Source organism: Centroberyx gerrardi, chromosome 19 (assembly GCF_048128805.1).
Source record: "Centroberyx gerrardi isolate f3 chromosome 19, fCenGer3.hap1.cur.20231027, whole genome shotgun sequence".
NCBI classification, from domain to species: Eukaryota; Metazoa; Chordata; class Actinopteri; order Beryciformes; family Berycidae; genus Centroberyx; species Centroberyx gerrardi.
Window position 1 is genome coordinate 25878138 of NC_136015.1, and position 19826 is coordinate 25897963.

The 19826-nt window shown below is 40.3% G+C and overlaps 2 gene segments (V, D, J or C); one reads left to right on the plus strand and one right to left on the minus strand.

Annotated features, from left to right (window-relative positions):
* The window catches only part of LOC139909949 (Ig kappa chain V-III region MOPC 63-like), a 28909-nt gene that overhangs the window by 705 nt on the left and 8378 nt on the right, over positions 1–19826 (minus strand). Inside the window, 1 exon segment of the V gene segment in view lies at positions 7561–7602. Within this exon segment, the coding sequence occupies positions 7561–7602 (42 nt within the window).
* LOC144542936 (Ig kappa chain V-III region MOPC 63-like) lies at positions 1040–13962 on the plus strand. The segment is given in 4 exon segments: positions 1040–1091; positions 1199–1514; positions 12742–12776; positions 13631–13962. Coding segments are annotated over 4 exon segments (735 nt in total).

The window sequence follows — 19826 nt, forward strand, 5'->3', positions numbered from 1 at the left end:
GGATTTTTTTCTTGAGGTTTGTTGAAACATAACTCTGTGTTTCTGTAAAGTATAAACCAAAAAAAAACATGACCATAAAATTAGAAAATGTCGAAATAGCTTGTGAAACCGTACGTCTACTTGAAGCGACAAAATAAGACATTTGACTACATTTTCAAATATTCACAAGTTGTCAACAATCATTTAAGTGAAAATTGAAGATTAAAAAGCAATTTTGGAAAGTAGTAATGTTTTTCATTCATCTTTTCTAAAGGTCGTTGACTTTTCACAGTATGTCTACAATGTGTAAAAACAAAAGTGTAGTCAAGCAGCTGTAAGTTAGACTCCATGGTTAAGGAGAGAAACAGAGAAAAGAAAGCTAACTGTAAGTGATGTAAGTCAACACACTGGATACAGGAATAAAAGCCTTAATAAATAATATGATGTTTAAAATTTGTGCAGAAACTTACTTCCAACATCCAGTCTGGTTCCTCCACCAAAAGTCAACCACAGTGATACAAACTCATTGAGCCGCCGTACAAAAACCTCTCACTCTAGAGAGACACGGCTCTCTCACTTTGACAACAACAAACTCACCAAAATCAGGCTGAATTTGTAAAACCTAGCTAGCTCATGTAATAACTAGCTAAATTATCACAAATAACACAACATTCCTACATTAATCACTTTTGGTTTGTATACTGTTAAATTTGTCTTGTAGTGATATTTATTTCTCTAGCAGTGAACTTAAACAAGACAAAATAAATTCTTGAAGAAAACTTGTTTATAGACATCAAGCCAAATCTAAATATTAATTAGATGAGATACATTGTTAATCAAGAGTTTGTTAAATTGATTGATCCATTTAGAAACAGCATCATCAGAGTAATCCAAGTCCCTGTTGGAGTCAGTCAGAGCATTTCCATAGAGAGCCACTTTGCATCAGCAGCACCATGCTCCAGTGCTCTGGGAGAGTTTATAGTCCTGAGAGTTGAACACTGGATGACTGACAGCTGTCCTTCATGACAACAGAAGCCACAGAAATCCTCCTCATCAAAACATGACTTTGATCTCCATCCTCATCTGGACTCTCCTCTGCTGCTGCTTCACAGGTAAAGTCCAGAGAATCAAACTCCTCTCCTCTATGAACATCCGTCCCTCTGAAATGAAGCGGAGAAAACCATGACGGTGGTTTATGTTTTTGTCTCTGTATCCTCAGAGTCCAGAGGCCAGGTCACAGTGACTCAGCCTGGAGCAGTGAGGTCTGCTCCGGGAGGCTCCGTCACCATCAGCTGTCGAACCAGTCCCAAGGTTTATCTATCGGGTAGCGACCACTGTTTAGCCTGGTACCAACAGAGAGATGGAGAAACTCCTAAACTCCTCATTTACTATGCCACTCAGAGAGCATCAGGGATTCCAGGTCGTTTTACAGGCAGTGGATCAGGGACTGACTTCACTCTGACCATCAGTGGAGTCCAGGCTGAAGATGCAGCAGTTTACTACTGTCAGAGTTTCCACTATCTCAACAGTCAGCATCTGTTCACACAGTGATAAAGCGTCGTACAAAAACCTCCCTCAGTCAGACTGAACTGACTGCTGCAGCTGGAAGCTACTGCATGGACTGATACAGTTCACTGAACACACACACACACACACACACACACACACACACACACACACACACACACACACACACACACACACTGTCTCTACCAGTTTTCCTTCTGAAGTTAAAACAGCCCACCTCCCACCTCAACAACCTGAAAGTTCCCCCAAATGAAGAGGACAGTTCCAGTGAAGAAGCCCAATCAGACCCATTAAAAGCACAACAACATCTAGCAAAGTAAGCTGTCCTGATGCCGACCCCCAAACCACTGCTGAATGATCCAAACAGCTTATCCACGCTGGTCCTGGAATATCTGGACTGTCAGGATCCAAACAGATCAGGAGGATCATTCAGTCAACTGGATCAGGAAGCCTTATTTAGATAGAGGAAAGTCAAGAGAGTCTTTTTCTTGAAGGAAGGGAATAGTTGGGTGAACACATGTATCTATTGTACAGACACTGAGTCCGGCCAGAAGAGGGGAATGTGGTGTCAGACTGTAGAAGGAAACCTTGGCATCAGAAAATAAAGACAAGCCACTGGAAATACAGACAAGCACCAAGAACAAGGAAACTCCTGAGGAAATGAGGGAAACTAAATATACTGAAAACAGGTTGGGGAATTCTACTGACATGGACTGATAATAAATAATATTAAACTTCATTGAATATCACTTTTAAAGACAGAGTTATATAGAAAAACAACGACTCAAAACCATTTAGATGAACAATAATAATTCCACAATTTAATTAAAAACGTAATTAAAGGCTAAAACAAGAGGAATAGATGGAAACAAATGACATTAAAAGCCTGTAGTTAGTTTTTCTATCCTGATGGGAGTGTGGGAGTGGTCTCTTCTAGGACAACAACGCCCTGACTATTTATTAAAACCTTTTATTAAGTTGATACATAACCCATTCAAACCCCATAGAATACATAACCTGGGTCAAAAAATAGGCATTTGAGCTGTGATGTGGATCATACAGGAAGGTTTCGATGTTTGAAATGGACTTTTCAGCAGATGTCATGCCAATTAAATCATAAAAATCGTAAAAAGGCAGCAGATATCCTTATACCTGTTGAGCCTCACTGTGGTCTGGTACACTGGATTTTGCAGTGGATCTAAAAACATCTCCTACATAGACAAATCCCAGCTCTGTTCTCCACCAGCAAGGAGTGTCAAAACCTCTAAATTGGTGCATTTGAGCATCTCTTCAATGATGAAACATCTCCCAGACATCTTTGTGGGACACAGCAGCTGGTCCTGGTGCAGGTCTGGGAAGCTCCTCAGGATGATATGGGTTCTCGCTCTGCCTTCAGAGGGACGAAGCTCACTCTGATAAAACCCCTGTAGACTTGATCTATCAGACTGATTCTGACTTTCCTCTTCAGAAGTCTCATCAGAAGAGTCTTCTGTCTGTTTATCTAGGAGAGTTTGACTCTCAGGTGGATCCACAACCAGCTTGTCCCTGTCTCTCATAGTCCAAGTCAGCAGCATCAGAAATGTCAGAATCTGAATCAGGACCAGCAATAGCCTCCTCATCCAGCATCTGTTGATCTGGTAGCTGGTCCTCAGTCAGCATCTATGACACTTTCTGCTGTATATCTGGAACTATTGTGACCAGAAGGATGAAGCAAAACAAAAGAAAAGGTATTTATTTTAAATGCACATAAAGCAGTTGATGCATTAGTTGATATGTGACTGTAACTGAGCAATATTCAATCTCTAAATAAATAACAAGGTTTAAGTGCACCTGTCAACATTAGTAAATCTCTAAACTAGCTAATTATTACATTCTAATATACTAGTTATGTCAACAGTACATCCACAACAGCTATCTTGGTAGTAGCTTTGGACAGATTTGTTTCTCACTATAGTAAGGGATATGTAAATATTATGTAACATAATCTATTACAAGACATCAGAAAAGTAGAATATAACTTACATATATTAGATGCATGAGTATTGTTGCAGAGTTGTGAAATTATGTTACATGTAAAAAAAAATATGTTCCTGACTATAAAAAATTGCAAAACATCAAAGGTCTCTAACAAATTCCATAGAGAATATATGCAGGTCATTTGGGATAAAAATGCAAAAAGTATCATTGCTCAAAAAGTAATAAAGATGAAAAGAAAAAAAATCATTCAGAACATCAAGAACGAGACATTTAATGATAAAATACATTGATTTAAAAGATACAGCAAAGAAACACCCAGCTAAGTCACCTTGACCCATGCAATGCATCAAATTCAATATATAGCTAAATCATTTATGACCCATGTTATGGAAACTTGGGCTAGTAATGCAAAAACTCTCATGAACATGAGGATCATTTAAATAGTCAATGCTCCCAGCACTGAGGGGGAAACACCATGATATGCTCAGGACAGCTACAGTTCACTGACTCTGAGTGTGTGTGTGTGTGTGTGTGTGTGTGTGTGTTTGCATATCAGTCCTGCCTCTCTGCTCTCCACCCGTTAAGAGGCCAGTGTTGATCAGTGGCTGTCCAGGCCTTTCAGAGCCACTGACACGCCGGCAGCACAATGATGATGTCACAGATTCTACTGCTGGGCACCCTGGGGCTCCTTGTTCAGGGTGAGACTCTCTTCTGAAAACTTTGCTTCAGGATGCAACCAGGTTTACCAGAATGATGTTCTGCTATGATGGAGAAACACTGAAACAACCAGCATTTACCTTCTTCCATCTATTCTCCATGTTAAAGAAATGATACTCTTCTGTTTTGATATTGATCATCTTTCTCCAAGCTGTATTTGTCTCAATAACCCTTCTCCTCTTTTTCATATTTTCTAGATTCAACAGGAGAAATCATTGTGACTCAGTCTCCTGAATCTCAGTCTGTTGAACCAGGACAGACTGTCTCTATCAGATGTAAAACCAGTTCAAGTGTTAGTAACTACCTCAGCTGGTACCTTCAGAAACCTGGAGAAGCTCCTAAACTTCTGATTTATTATGCAACAACCCGTCAGTCTGGGGTTTCAGATCGTTTTAGTGGGAGTGGATCTGGGTCTGACTACACTCTGACCATCAGTGGAGTCCAGACTGAAGATACAGGAGTTTACTACTGTCAGCAGGGTTACAGCTTCCCGTTCACACAGTGATACAACGTCGTACAAAAACCTCCCTCAGCTGGAGAGGAACTGATCTGACTCAACAGCTGCAGAGAAACTAAAACATTAGAGGTCTCACCACAAGGGCAGTTCATTATTTCTAAAGATCACTATTAAATAATGTATAAATCAATACTTTAGTTAACATGAACACCATTAGTAAATGATTACCAGACACATTAGTTAACTGTTAGTTAAGGGTTAGTTAATGCTTATTAAGCATTAACTAACCCTTAATTAATGTACCCTTATTGTAAAGTGTTACCGATTTAATTTTAACTGTCATGAATAAGGATATTTTCCCTGAGAGTTTGAGGCATAAACACTCATAGTGATTTTAATAATATATATTAATAAGACCTTTCATATTTGAGCTACAAGATCCTGAACATATTTCAGTCAAATAAACTCAACAAATTCAACTCTAATCAAAGAAGTTTAACTCTTTTAACTCTAAAACTTAAGATTTAATTCCTAATGTTATGAGATTAATATTGATTTTACCATACTTTATTCAACAAACTCTCTTACTCATACAAACTCAACAAGCCTAAAGTCATTAAACTCATTACAATTATGCAATAACAGAAATGACAATCTAACGCACTATTAAATTCAACCATATTGTTAATATACAGTATATTGATAATATCAATATATTATATTTTTGTTCAATCATACTGTGTTTCAGTCAAACAATTCGCTGAAGCTCACAGTTGAACAGATTCCATATGAACCAGTGAGTTTCCAGTGAGTCTGAATATAATTCATTTGATGTTATTTAGTAAGTAGAGATGTATATTCTTTGCTGTTTGTATGTCCGTTAGTCCAGCTCTGTTCATGTTTGACCTCCCCATGCTGACCTCTGACCTGTTGAAAGTCAACTTCCCAACCATTCAGCTGTTCCTTCTCCACCCTCTCAAACCAAGAAGAAGATTGGAAGATTGGGAAGACTGGTTCAGTCCAAACACAAATACACACTAGACTTGTTGTGCTCTAATCAGCGTCAGAAAATCTAACAACATTGTCAATAATGTTTTCTTTACATTTTTAAGGAAGTCTTCTAGCTTTTACTTGGAAAGTGGGACACACAAGGGTGTCTGTTGTCATCCCTTTTATTTGCCTCAGTGCTTGAGCCCTTTGCAGAGACAGAACGCTCACATTTAAATGTTTCAAGGATCAAAACTAGATATCACACTAACGTTATATCCCTCTACGTTGATGATATCCGGCTTCTTATTTCTGATACTGAAATTTCTCTTACTACTTTTGTAGATTTATTAAAAAGATGCAACATGTTTTCTGGAACCCTAATCCTGTAAACCTAAAAATATTGGATTCTATCTAGATGTAACTATACAGAGAAATTAAGACAGCATCATAAGATAATAATTTTATAATAATAGTTTCATAATAATACCCATGGAAAAAACTGATTTGGTCAAAAGGTCTTTATTGTCTCAATGTATCAAGAATATCGGCATTACTGCAAGCAAGACAACATTACTATTTAAACATGTAATGAGTCTGGTGACAGAGAGAGAGAGAGAGAGAGAGAGAGAGAGAGAGAGAGAGAGAGAGAGAGAGAGACTACAGTGCTGAGTGCAGACTGAGAGCAGTAGCAGAGTAAAACCAGTAGCAGAAGTCCCAGTGAGTCAGGTCAGGACTGGGAACACCGGTCTCTCCTCAGTGTCTCCGAGAGCGGAGACTGGGAGCCCTGGGTGGCCTCACAGGTCACAGAGCCCACCTTCCTCCACCGGTCCGCAGGGAGCCTCAGGGTGCTGCTCCAGCTGTAGCGGCCGTCCTTCTCCAGCACCCCGGGGCTCCTGCTCTCCTCCCAGCTGCTGCTGCTGCTGCTGCTGCCGTCCACCTTCCAGGCCAGCCTCCAGTCTGAGGGGAAGCCCTTGTTGGCCAGGCACATGAGCGTGGCCTTCCCCTGCTGCAGCTCCACGCTGGAGGGGGGCAGCACCGTCAGGGTGGGACGGACATCACCTAGGAGACACCGATCAGCTTAGAGGACAGGAAGGCTGCGGCTGTCAATCAATCACCGGGCGGTTTGACACCTTTACTGTGTGAGAGTCCATTTTCCCCTTTAAGGACTTTCTGTCACATGCTTTTTATGCTCCACCAGTCACTCACTCACACATTGTTTCACTTCCCTTTAAGAAGCCTCTCATGCATATCAGCACAGAAAGAGTCCTCATATGACCACGAATATATCAAACTACATAATAAAAGGAGCATAGATTTGGATACATTTTAAAATTTCTCATCTAAATAAGCAAACATTTCTAACTGTATTTTAAATTGAACTAGAAACTGCAAAAATTTCAAACAAATTGGATTACAAATACATTTTTAAATAGGATTTTTTTCTTGAGGTTTGTTGAAACATAACTCTGTGTTTCTGTAAAGTATAAACCAAAAAAAAACATGACCATAAAATTAGAAAATGTTGAAATAGCTTTTGAAACTGTACGTCTACTTGAAGCGACAAAATAAGACATTTGTCTACATTTTCAAATATTCACAAGTTGTCAACAATCATTTAAGTGAAAATTGAAGATTAAAAAGCAATTTTGGAAAGTAGTAATGTTTTTCATTCATCTTTTCTAAAGGTCAAGTTGTTGACTTTTCACAGTATGTCTACAATGTGTAAAAACAAAAGTGTAGTCAAGCAGCTGTAAGTTAGACTCCATGGTTAAGGAGAGAAACAGAGAAAAGAAAGCTAACTGTAAGTGATGTAAGTCAACACACTGGATATTTATATCTACTTCTAAAATTCAGACACAGGAATAAAAGCCTTAATAAATAATATGATGTTCAAAATTTGTGCAGAAACTTACTTCCAACATCCAGTCTGGTTCCTCCACCAAAAGTGTACCACAGTGATACAAACTCATTGAGCCGCCGTACAAAAACCTCTCACTCTAGAGAGACACGGCTCTCTCACTTTGTCAGACAAAACTAAAACTACAAGCCCTCAAGAAGCAACTTTATAATAATCGTTAGGAATACATACTTTCTCCTCTGGCCCAATACTCATAATTATTAGACTGGCCATTTGGATTCATTTAATTAAATTGTTTGTTCATTGGTGAAAGGAATTTCTCATTTACAAAATACATATCAACATAGAAAATTGAATACTTATTTTCCTAAATTACACTGAATATGTAACAAATTAAAATGTAACTCATGGATTACGAAAAACATGAGATAGGTTACTTACTTCCAACATCCAGTCTGGTTCCTCCACCAAAAGTCCACCACAGTGATACAAACTCATTGAGCCGCCGTACAAAAACCTCTCACTCTAGAGAGACACGGCTCTCTCACTTTGACAACAACAAACTCACCAAAATCAGGCTGAATTTGTAAAACCTAGCTAGCTCATGTAATAACTAGCTAAATTATCACAAATAGCACAACATTCCAAAATTAATCACTTTTGGTTTGTATACTGTTAAATTTGTCTTGTAGTGATATTTATTTCTCTAGCATTGAACTTAAACAAGACAAAATAAATTCTTGAAAAACACTTGTTTATAGACATCAAGCCAAATCTACATATTAATTACATTGGATGCATTGTTAATCAAGAGTTTGTTAAATTGATTGATCCATTTAGAAACAGCATCATCAGAGTAATCCAAGTCCCTGTTGGAGTCAGTCAGAGCATTTCCATAGAGAGCCACTTTGCATCAGCAGCACCATGCTCCAGTGCTCTGGGAGAGTTTATAGTCCTGAGAGTTGAACACTGGATGACTGACAGCTGTCCTTCATGACAACAGAAGCCACAGAAATCCTCCTCATCAAAACATGACTTTGATCTCCATCCTCATCTGGACTCTCCTCTGCTGCTGCTTCACAGGTAAAGTCCAGAGAATCAAACTCCTCTCCTCTATGAACATCCGTCCCTCTGAAATGAAGCGGAGAAAACCATGACGGTGGTTTATGTTTTTGTCTCTGTATCCTCAGAGTCCAGAGGCCAGGTCACAGTGACTCAGCCTGGAGCAGTGAGGTCTGCTCCGGGAGGCTCCGTCACCATCAGCTGTCGAACCAGTCCCAAGGTTCACGTTTGGAGCAGCAACCAACTTTTAGCCTGGTTCCAACAGAGAGATCGAGAAACTCCTAAACTCCTCATTTACTTTGCTAATCAGAGAGCATCAGGGATTCCAGGTCGTTTTACAGGCAGTGGATCAGGGACTGACTTCACTCTGACCATCAGTGGAGTCCAGGCTGAAGATGCAGCAGTTTACTACTGTCTGAGTGAACACTTTATCAACAGTCAGCATCTGTTCACACAGTGATAAAGCGTCGTACAAAAACCTCCCTCAGTCAGACTGAACTGACTGCTGCAGCTGGAAGCTACTGCAGGAACTGATACAGTTCACTGAGGACACACACACACACACACACACACTCACACAAAATTGATAATTCATGATGTTGTTCATAGTGTCTCTACCAGTTTTCCTTCTGAAGTTAAAACAGCCCACCTCCCACCTCAACAACCTGAAAGTTCCCCCAAATGAAGAGGACAGTTCCAGTGAAGAAGCCCAATCAGACCCATTAAAAGCACAACAACATCTAGCAAAGTAAGCTGTCCTGATGCCGACCCCCAAACCACTGCTGAATGATCCAAACAGCTTATCCACGCTGGTCCTGGAATATCTGGACTGTCAGGATCCAAACAGATCAGGAGGATCATTCAGTCAACTGGATCAGGAAGCCTTATTTAGATAGAGGAAAGTCAAGAGAGTCTTTTTCTTGAAGGAAGGGAATAGTTGGGTGAACACATGTATCTGTTGTACACATACAGTCGATCACAATATTCTTCTAAATCCCCTTGTGAACTACATTGGTATCCGAGGCCCTGCACTTTCATGATTTAAGTTTTATCTTTTCGATAGAATGCAGAATGTATCTGACCACAGCATCATCTCTGAATGCTCCAATGTGAACTTTGGTGTACCACAAGGTTCAGTTCTAGACCCATTGCTATTCTCTATTCACATGCTATGATATAAATGTTCACTGCTATGCTGACAAAACTCAAATCTATAATGACTGCAATCAATCCTTTGGCGAACCGGGAGCCAATGACGCCAGAACAGGGGAAATGTGGTCTCTCTTTTTGGTACCAGTGAGAAGCCTTGCGGCAGTGTTCTGGACCTGCTGTAGGCGGGACAGGGAAGACTGACTGATACCAGAATACAAGGAGTTACAATAGTTGAAGCAGGACAGGAAATGAATGCATGTAAAACTATTTCTAGGTCGTGAAAAGAAAGGAAGGACTTGACTTTGGAAATGATTCTGACATTAAACTTCTTGATATTAAATGCCAACTAAAGATAGGTTAGTTGTAACAAAAAGATCTCGAGTCACTTTAAATTTGCGGGAGTCCCAAAGCTGAAAGCCTTGGCATTACATTTGATCCAATTCTCTCATTTGACTCACACATCAGAGATATCACAGGGATAGCCTTGATAGCCAATGAAATTCTTGTACATGCATTTGTTTCCTCGAGACCTGATTACTGTCATGTCTTTCTGGTCTGCCAAACTCCAGTGTTAAAACCCTTCTAGTTGTACAAAATGCTGCAACTACAATATTAACTAAAACTAGAGAATTCAATCACATTACACCCATTGCGACCTCTGCTTACTGGCTCCCGATTCAAGCCAGATCTGATTTCAAAGTATTTCCACTAATGTACAAATTGTTATATGGGCTTGTGCCGTCATATTTATCTGACATAATCCCTTACATACCTCCTCGTGTCCTCTGATCGCAGGACGCTGGTTACCGTCCCGATAATCAAGGAGAAATCAGCAGGCAGCAGACAAATTTCCTACAGAGGTCCCTGTCTTTGGAGTCAACTTACTCTTGCCATTAGGGAAGCTAATTCTTTGGAAATCTTCTATCCAAACAAAAAACCTATCTATTTTCACTGTCATAAGACCAACCCTCGCCCTGTTTATTTTGGGACCGATACAGTCTCTTCTTAATTCATAATTACTTTAATTTAGACAGCATTAATATGGGAACAGGCTGTTGGGAATCCAGTTTAGGGCTACCTCTTGGTCTGTCTGCATCATTACACTCACTGTCTGCATGCTGTCTGCATGAAGGTGTACGCATTTGAACATTTCTGCTCAGAGTGTGTGGATCGTGCTTAGTTCACTTTATTAAGACCTTCTATTAACCTCATGTACATGAGGATTATTTAAATAGTCAATGCTACCAGCACTGAGGGGGAAACACCATGATATGCTCAGGACAGCTACAGTTCACTGACTGTGTGTGTGTGTGTGTGTCTGTGTGTGTGTGTGTGTGTGTGTGTTTGCATATCAGTCCTGCCTCTCTGCTCTCCACCCGTTAAGAGGCCAGTGTTGATCAGTGGCTGTCCAGGCCTTTCAGAGCCATTGACACGCCGGCAGCACAATGATGATGTCACAGATTCTACTGCTGGGCACCCTGGGGCTCCTTGTTCAGGGTGAGACTCTCTTCTGAAAACTTTGCTTCAGGATGCAACCAGGTTTACCAGAATGATGTTCTGCTATGATGGAGAAACACTGAAACAACCAGCATTTACCTTCTTCCATCTATTCTCCATGTTAAAGAAATTATACTCTTCTGTTTTGATATTGATCATCTTTCTCCAAGCTGTATTTGTCTCAATAACCCTTCTCCTCTTTTTCATATTTACCAGATTCGTTGGGACAAATGATTGTTACTCAGTCTCCTGAATCTCAGTCTGTTGAACCAGGACAGACTGTCTCTATCAGATGTAAAACCAGTACAGCTGTTAGTTACCTCAGCTGGTACCTTCAGAATCCTGGAGAAACTCCTAAACTTCTGATTCACACTGCTACAACCCGTCAGTCTGGGGTTTCAGATCGTTTTAGTGGGAGTGGATCTGGGTCTGACTTCACTCTGACCATCAGTGGAGTCCAGACTGAAGATACAGGAGTTTACTACTGTCAGGAGTGTAGCAGCTTGTTCACACAGTGATACAACGTCGTACAAAAACCTCCCTCAGCTGGAGAGGAACTGATCTGACTCAACAGCTGCAGAGAAACTAAAACACTGGAGAAATCTAATAAAACAAGATAACTTAATACAGGTTATAACATTAATACTGAAACAGTAATTATGTTGATAATTATTTATTAACAAGGACTTTCATTTTTTACTGTTATGTTATATTTCACACATACCAACTGTCTTTCAGTCAAATTTATGCAACAAAATCAAACTCAATGTCGAACTACATCAAAGAATTTAATCTTTTAACATGAGATAATTTAATGCATAATGTCATAAGAAAAATATTGATTTCTAGACATATATTTCACACATATATCTCGTAGTATCTCGTAGTCCAAAAAAAACAATCAACTCACTCAATTTCTCAAAAAAAAAAAAACAATTTAATGCATTGTGTAATTCACTAATATTTAAATATGTTATATTTTGGTTCAAACATACAATAATCTCATGCTCAGAGTTGAAAAGCTTTGATGTTATTTTCAGTGAGTCTGAATGTAATTCATTTGATAATATTTATGAAGTAGCAATGTATTTTCTTAGCTGTGTTTCTATGTGTCAATCCAGCTCTATTCATGTTTGATCTCTCCATGCTGACCTCCAACCTGTTGAAAGTCAACTTCCCCATTCAGCTGTTCCTTCTCCACCCTCTTAAACCAAGACTGGGAAGACTGGGAAGACTGGTTCAGTCCAAACACAAACAGAGACTAGACTTGTAGTTCTCCTTTCAGCCTCAGGTCAGAAATGTGAACAAAATTCAAACACACACGAACCGTATACAAACCAAAAGTGATTAATGTCGGAATGTTGTGCTATTTGTGATAATTTAGCTAGTTATTACATGAGCTAGCTAGGTTTTACAAATTCAGCCTGATTTTGGTGAGTTTGTTGTTGTCAAAGTGAGAGAGCCGTGTCTCTCTAGAGTGAGAGGTTTTTGTACGGCGGCTCAATGAGTTTGTATCACTGTGGTTGATTTTTGGTGGAGGAACCAGACTGGATGTTGGAAGTAAGTTTCTGCACAAATTTTAAACATCATATAATTTATTAAGGCTTTTATTCCTGTGTCTGAATTTTAGAAGTAGATATAAATATCCAGTGTGTTGACTTACATCACTTACAGTTAGCTTTCTTTTCTCTGTTTCTCTCCTTAACCATGGAGTCTAACTTACAGCTGCTTGACTACACTTTTGTTTTTACACATTGTAGACATACTGTGAAAAGTCAACAACTTGACCTTTAGAAAAGATGAATGAAAAACATTACTACTTTCCAAAATTGCTTTTTAATCTTCAATTTTCACTTAAATGATTGTTGACAACTTGTGAATATTTGAAAATGTAGACAAATCTCTTATTTTGTCGCTTCAAGTAGGCGTACGGTTTCAAAAGCTATTTCGACATTTTCTAATTTCATGGTCATGTTTTTTTTTGGTTTATACTTTACAGAAACACAGAGTTATGTTTCAACAAACCTCAAGAAAAAAATCCTATTTAAAAATGTATTTGTAATCCAATTTGTTTGCAATTTTTCCAGTTTCTAGTTTAATTTAAAATACAGTTAGAAATGTTTGCTGATTTAGAAAATACATTTTAAAATGTTTCCAAATCTGTACTCCTTTTATTATGTAGTTTAATATATTCGTGGTCATATGAGGACTCTTTCTGTGCTGATATGCATGAGAGGCTTCTTAAAGGGAAGTGAAACAATGTGTGAGTGAGTGACTGGTGGAGCATAAAAAGCATCTGACAGAAAGTCCTTAAAGGGGAAAATGGACTCTCACACAGTAAAGGTGTCAAACCGCCCGGTGATTGATTGACAGCCGCAGCCTTCCTGTCCTCTAAGCTGATCGGTGTCTCCTAGGTGATGTCCGTCCCACCCTGACGGTGCTGCCCCCCTCCAGCGTGGAGCTGCAGCAGGGGAAGGCCACGCTCATGTGCCTGGCCAACAAGGGCTTCCCCTCAGACTGGAGGCTGGCCTGGAAGGTGGACGGCAGCAGCAGCAGCAGCAGCAGCTGGGAGGAGAGCAGGAGCCCCGGGGTGCTGGAGAAGGACGGCCGCTACAGCTGGAGCAGCACCCTGAGGCTCCCTGCAGACCGGTGGAGGAAGGTGGGCTCTGTGACCTGTGAGGCCACCCAGGGCTCCCAGTCTCCGCTCTCAGAGACACTGACGAGAGACCAGTGTTCCCAGTCCTGACCTGACTTACTGGGACTTCTGCTACTGGTTTTACTCTGCTACTGCTCTCAGTCTGCCTCAGTACTGTAGTCTCTCTCTCTCTCTCTCTCTCTCTCTCTCTCTCTCCTCTCTCTCTCTCTCTCTATCTCTCGCTCTCTCTCTCTCTCTCTTTTTTGCTCTCAGTTGTTTTCTTGCTCGCAGTACTGTTGATATTTTTGATATGTTAAGACAATAAAGATCTTTTCACCAAATCAGTTGTGTTTCCATGGATATTATTATAATAATAACAGATGTCTGATGATGCTGTCTTAATGGTTCCATTAAATCCTCAGAGACTGAGCTCGTCTCAGGGTAAAGTGACTAGGATTTTATAAATAGTGGTGATGATTTGAGAAATAAATTATTTTAAAGATCTCTCATCACTGTTTGCATGACTTCAGCAAAATCACTCTTATTAATTGTTTGCACAGCTAGATAACAAATCCAATGTTGTAACCATTTAAATGGAAAACCACCCAGTGATCTCTCATTACCAAATTGTCCTGTCTGTTGCTAAGGCTTCTGACTTTGTCAAGTTTATATTTTATCCAGAAAATATGTTGGATCTTTGTAATAAATCAATAAAAGTAGTACTAGACATTTTAGGATTAGAAGTAAATATCAGGATATCATCAGCATAAAGAGATATAACATGAGTGTGATCTCTAGTTTTAATCCTTGAAATATTTACATTTGACCTCTGCAAACGGCTTGAGCATTGAGGCAATTAAAGTGGCGACAAAGGACCCCCTTCATGTGTCCCACTTTCCAAGTATAAGATATAAGACAGTAACCCATTTGTAAATACTGAGGCCTGGGGGACATAATATAGTAGTTGTGTCCATTTTACAAAATTATCCCTCATTAAAAGCATCATCACTGAGTGTTGTTCTGTTTTCTGACCTGAGACTGAAAGGCGCACAACAAGTCTAGTGTGTGTTTGTGTTTGGACTGAACCAGTCTTCCCAGTCTTCCCAGTCTTGGTTTGAGAGGGTGGAGAAGGAACAGCTGAATGGGGAAGTTGACTTTCAACAGGTTGGAGGTCAGCATGGGGAAGTCAAACATGAACAGAGCTGGATTGACACATATGGAAACACAGACAAGAACATATATCTCTACTTCATGAATAACATTAAATGAATTACATTCACTCTCACTGGGAATAGTTTACATTGAAACTCTTCAACTGTGACACTGAGAGAATTGTTGGACTGAAACACACAGCATGATTGAACTAAACACATAAAGACATATTCAGTCTGTTTGACTAAACTATCATATATTGAAATTCATATTAATTTAATAACATTATGAATTAAATTATCTTTTGTTCAGAATTCAAATTCTTTGATTTGAGTCGTTTGTTGAATATATTTGAAATATATTCAGTACGTTTGAGCTAAAAAAAATGTTAAAAAAGCGAAAGTTGTTATTAATATATATTATTAAAATCACTACTTGAGTTTTAATGCCTCATATAATCTCAAGCAAAATTGTTAGACTCACTGTAACAGACAGATCCTGTTTCAACAACAGAATTATTAAAAAAAGGTAAAAAGTATGAATTTCATTGAATTAAATAAAATATTTTCATTGTGAAAATGTTACTTTTACATCCTATTTTGACCAGTCATTTTAGTCAAACCTCTAATGTTTTAGTTTCTCTGCAGCTGTTGAGTCAGATCAGTTCCTCTCCAGCTGAGGGAGGTTTTTGTACGACGTTGTATCACTGTGTGAACGGCCAGCTGTTACACTGCTGACAGTAGTAAACTCCTGTATCTTCAGTCTGGACTCCACTGATGGTCAGAGTGAAGTCAGACCCAGATCCACTCCCACTAAAACGATCTGAAACCCCAGACTGACGGTTTGTAGCATAATAAATCAGAAGTTTAGGAGTTTCTCCAGGATTCTGAAGGTACCAGTGGAGGTTGCTACCAACACCTGAACTGGTTTTACATCTGATAGAGACAGTCTGTCCTGGTTCAACAGACTGAGATTCAGGAGACTGAGTCAGAACGATTTCTCCTGTTGAATCTGGAAAATATGAAAAAGAGGAGAAGGGTTATTGAGACAAATACAGCTTGGAGAAAGATGATCAATATCAAAACAGAAGAGTAGAATTTCTTTAACATGGAGAATAGATGGAAGAAGGTAAATGCTGGTTGTTTCAGTGTTTCTCCATCATAGCAGAACATCATTCTGGTAAACCTGGTTGCATCCTGAAGCAAAGTTTTCAGAAGAGAGTCTCACCCTGAACAAGGAGCCCCAGGGTGCCCAGCAGTAGAATCTGTGACATCATCATTGTGCTGCCGGCGTGTCAGTGGCTCTGAAAGGCCTGGACAGCCACTGATCAACACTGGCCTCTTAACGGGTGGAGAGCAGAGAGGCAGGACTGATATGCAAACACACACACACACACACACACAGAGTCAGTGAACTGTAGCTGTCCTGAGCATATCATGGTGTTTCCCCCTCAGTGCTGGGAGCATTGACTATTTAAATGATCTTCATGTTCATGAGATTAATAGAAGGTCTTAATAAAGTGTCAGAGCGTTGTCATCCTAGAAGAGACCACTCCCACACTCCCATCAGGATAGAAACACTATTTATTACACACAGGCTTTTAATTTGTTTTTACCTGTTCCTCTTGTTTTTGACTGTATGATTCTTCTACAATCCCTTTTTAAATTAAAACCTGGCATCTTCATTGTTTATCTTAATGGGTTGTATTTGTTTTTATTTTGTCGGCAACTCTGATTTAAAAACTGCTTTCAAATGAGTTTCCCATGTCTTCAGGAGTTTCCCTGTTTTTGGAGTTAGTCTTTAAATCCAGTGGCTTGGTTTTATGGTTCCCCAAAATGAAATTGGAGGAAGGACTAAGGACGGTACATTTGACCGTCCGTCCATCATGCACAATATCTCAGATGCCACTGATTGGTTTTTGATGAAACCTCAGTTGATGATGCAAGTTATTGCTCCATTCCAGCATTTCCATAATTACATTGGTCAGCCTCAGGGGGGCAATATAAACTTAGTTTAATTGTACGTCACGCACAATATTTCAGACGCTGCTGATCAGAATTTCAGGAAATTTAAAGGAATGATGCGTCTCATTACAACATTCTGGAATTTTTCAAATTGTGCTGGAGTAAGGAGGGCATTACAATGTTTGTTTACTTGTTGGATTTTGCTTTTTGGGGGAAATTTGGGGGAAAGATGCATCTGACCACTGCATTCTCACATTTTCAAAATTACACTGATCAGCTGAAGGGGGAACACATTACCTGGTTTGTTCACTCATCCATGTGTCCCACACAAAATTGCAGATATCACTGATATGATTTTGATAAAACTTGGGAAACTAATGCATCTATCTGCTGCACTCCAGCATTCAAAAGTACATTGATTGACCCAAGGGCAAAAGAACAATTACAGCTCAAAACAAGGTGATTGGCTGAGGTGGGGACTTCGTAATTCATGTGGGACGACATGTTTACTGTTGCCTTGTTTTCTGCCAAGGTTTCCTTCTACAGTCTGACACCACATTCCCCTCTTCTGGCCTGACTCAGTGTCTGTACAATAGATACATGTGTTCACCCAACTATTCCCTTCCTTCAAGAAAAAGACTTCACCTTTATTTAACCAGATAAGTCAATTGAGAACCAATTCTCATTTACAATGACGACCTGGCCAAGAGGCAGAAACAGAAGGCAAGTCGGTGCAAGACATTAACACATAAATACAGCAAGTACATAACAACATTAGTCAAATTTAAGACATCACAATATATACAGTATATACAACAACAAAAATCTATGTACTATGGACCAAAAGTCAAAAGCAGGTGCAGTGATCAGAAACTATAGCTTGTAATGAGTTATTAAAGGAGGGTAACGGAATGAAGGTGTGGAGTTTTAGCATCTTTTGCAACTCATTCCAGTCACTAGGAGCGGCAAACTGGAATGAGTGACGGCCAAAGGAGGTGCGGACTTTAGGAATGACCATAATAATGAATTTGCCAGAACGTAAATTGCGGTTACTGATGGAGATATTGAGTAGTGAGCGGAGGTATGGGGGGTTTTTGCCAGTGATAGTTTTATAAATGAACTGATACCAGTGGATTTGCCGCCTGGTATGGAGTGATGACCAGTTGACTAGAGAATACAGGTTACAGTGATGAGTGTTGAAAGGGGCACCGGTGACAAAGCGGATGGCAGTGTGGTAGATGACGTCCAGTTTATTGAGAAGGTTTTTGGGGGCAATCCTGTAGATTAAGTCGCCATAATCCAGGATTGGGAGAATGGTCATCTTAACCAGGGTGTGCTTTGCAGAATGGGTGAAAGATGCTTTATTACGGTACAGGAAACCAATTCTTGCTCTGACTTTGGAGAGCAGCGTGTTGATGTGAGTTTGAAAGGAGAGTGAACTGTCGAGCCAGATACCCAGGTATTTATAGGAGTTGACGAATTCAAGTTCTGACCCATCCAGGGAGGAGATTTTGAGGGGGCAGGCGACTTGGGGTAGGTTCCGGTTGAAGACCATGCATTTTGTTTCTTTAGTATTTAGGAGAAGGTGAAGGTTGGAGAAGGCGTATTGGATACTGTTGAAGCTGTGCTGCAGGGAAGTCAGGGCAGTGTTCAGGGAGGGGCTGGATGTGTACAAAATGGTGTCGTCAGCATACAGGTGGATGTGAGAGCTGCCAGCAGCATGAGCAACATTATTTATGTAGATCTTGAATAGGGTTGGACCTAGAATGGACCCCTGAGGGACACCCATGGACAGGGACAGTGGGTCAGGCAGGAAACCCTCAGCTCTCACAGACTGTACACGACCAGAGAAGTAGCTGTTGAACCATGCCAGACATTCCTCTGTGAATCCTATGTCCTTGAGCCTGTCAAGCAGGATACAGTGGTCCACAGAATCAAAAGCCTTTGCCAGGTCAATAAATACAGCCACACAGTACTCTTTGCTGTCGATGGCACATATGATGTCGTTTAACACTTTAAGTGTTGCAGAGACACCCATAGCCGGTTCTAAAGCCAGACTGCATGATGGTGAGAATACTGTGGGACTCCAGGTGGTGGGTGAGCTGTTTGTTGACCAATTTCTCAACGACTTTGGAGAGGCAAGGCAAGATGGATATGGGCCTGTAACAACTGAGGTCTAACTTGTCGCCTCCCTTGAAGAGTGGGATGACAGCAGCAGATTTCCAGTCCTGGGGGAATTCATAGATCTGCAGGGAGAGGTTGAACAGACAGGTGATGGGAGCTGAGATAATATGAGCCGATAACTTCAAGAAGAAAGGGTCTAGAGCATCCAGCCCAGCTGATTTATAAGGATCCAGTTTGAGCAGCTCCCCAAGCACCTCATTCTCCTGCACTGGCTGGAAGGAGAAGTGGAGGGTGTCTGGGGGAGAGGACCAGTGCTCGAAACTGAGTCAGCAGGGCTGACAGTAGGAGTGAGCGTGGCAGCTACAAAGGCATGACCAACCCTAACAAAATGCTTATTGAAACAGTCTACCATTCTGCCTTTATCTGAGATGACAATGTAAAGACTCTCTTGACTTTCCTCTATCTAAATAAGGCTTCCTGATCCAGTTGACTGAATGATCCTCCTGATCTGTTTGGATCCTGACAGTCCAGATATTCCAGGACCAGCATGGATAAGCTGTTTGGATCATTCAGCAGTGGTTTGGGGGTCGGCATCAGGACAGCTTACTTTGCTAGATGTTGTTGTGTTTTTAATGGGTCTGATTGGGCTTCTTCACAGTAACTGTCCTCTTCATTTGGGGGAACTTTCAGGTTGTTGAGGTGGGAGGTGGGCTGTTTTAACTTCAGAAGGAAAAC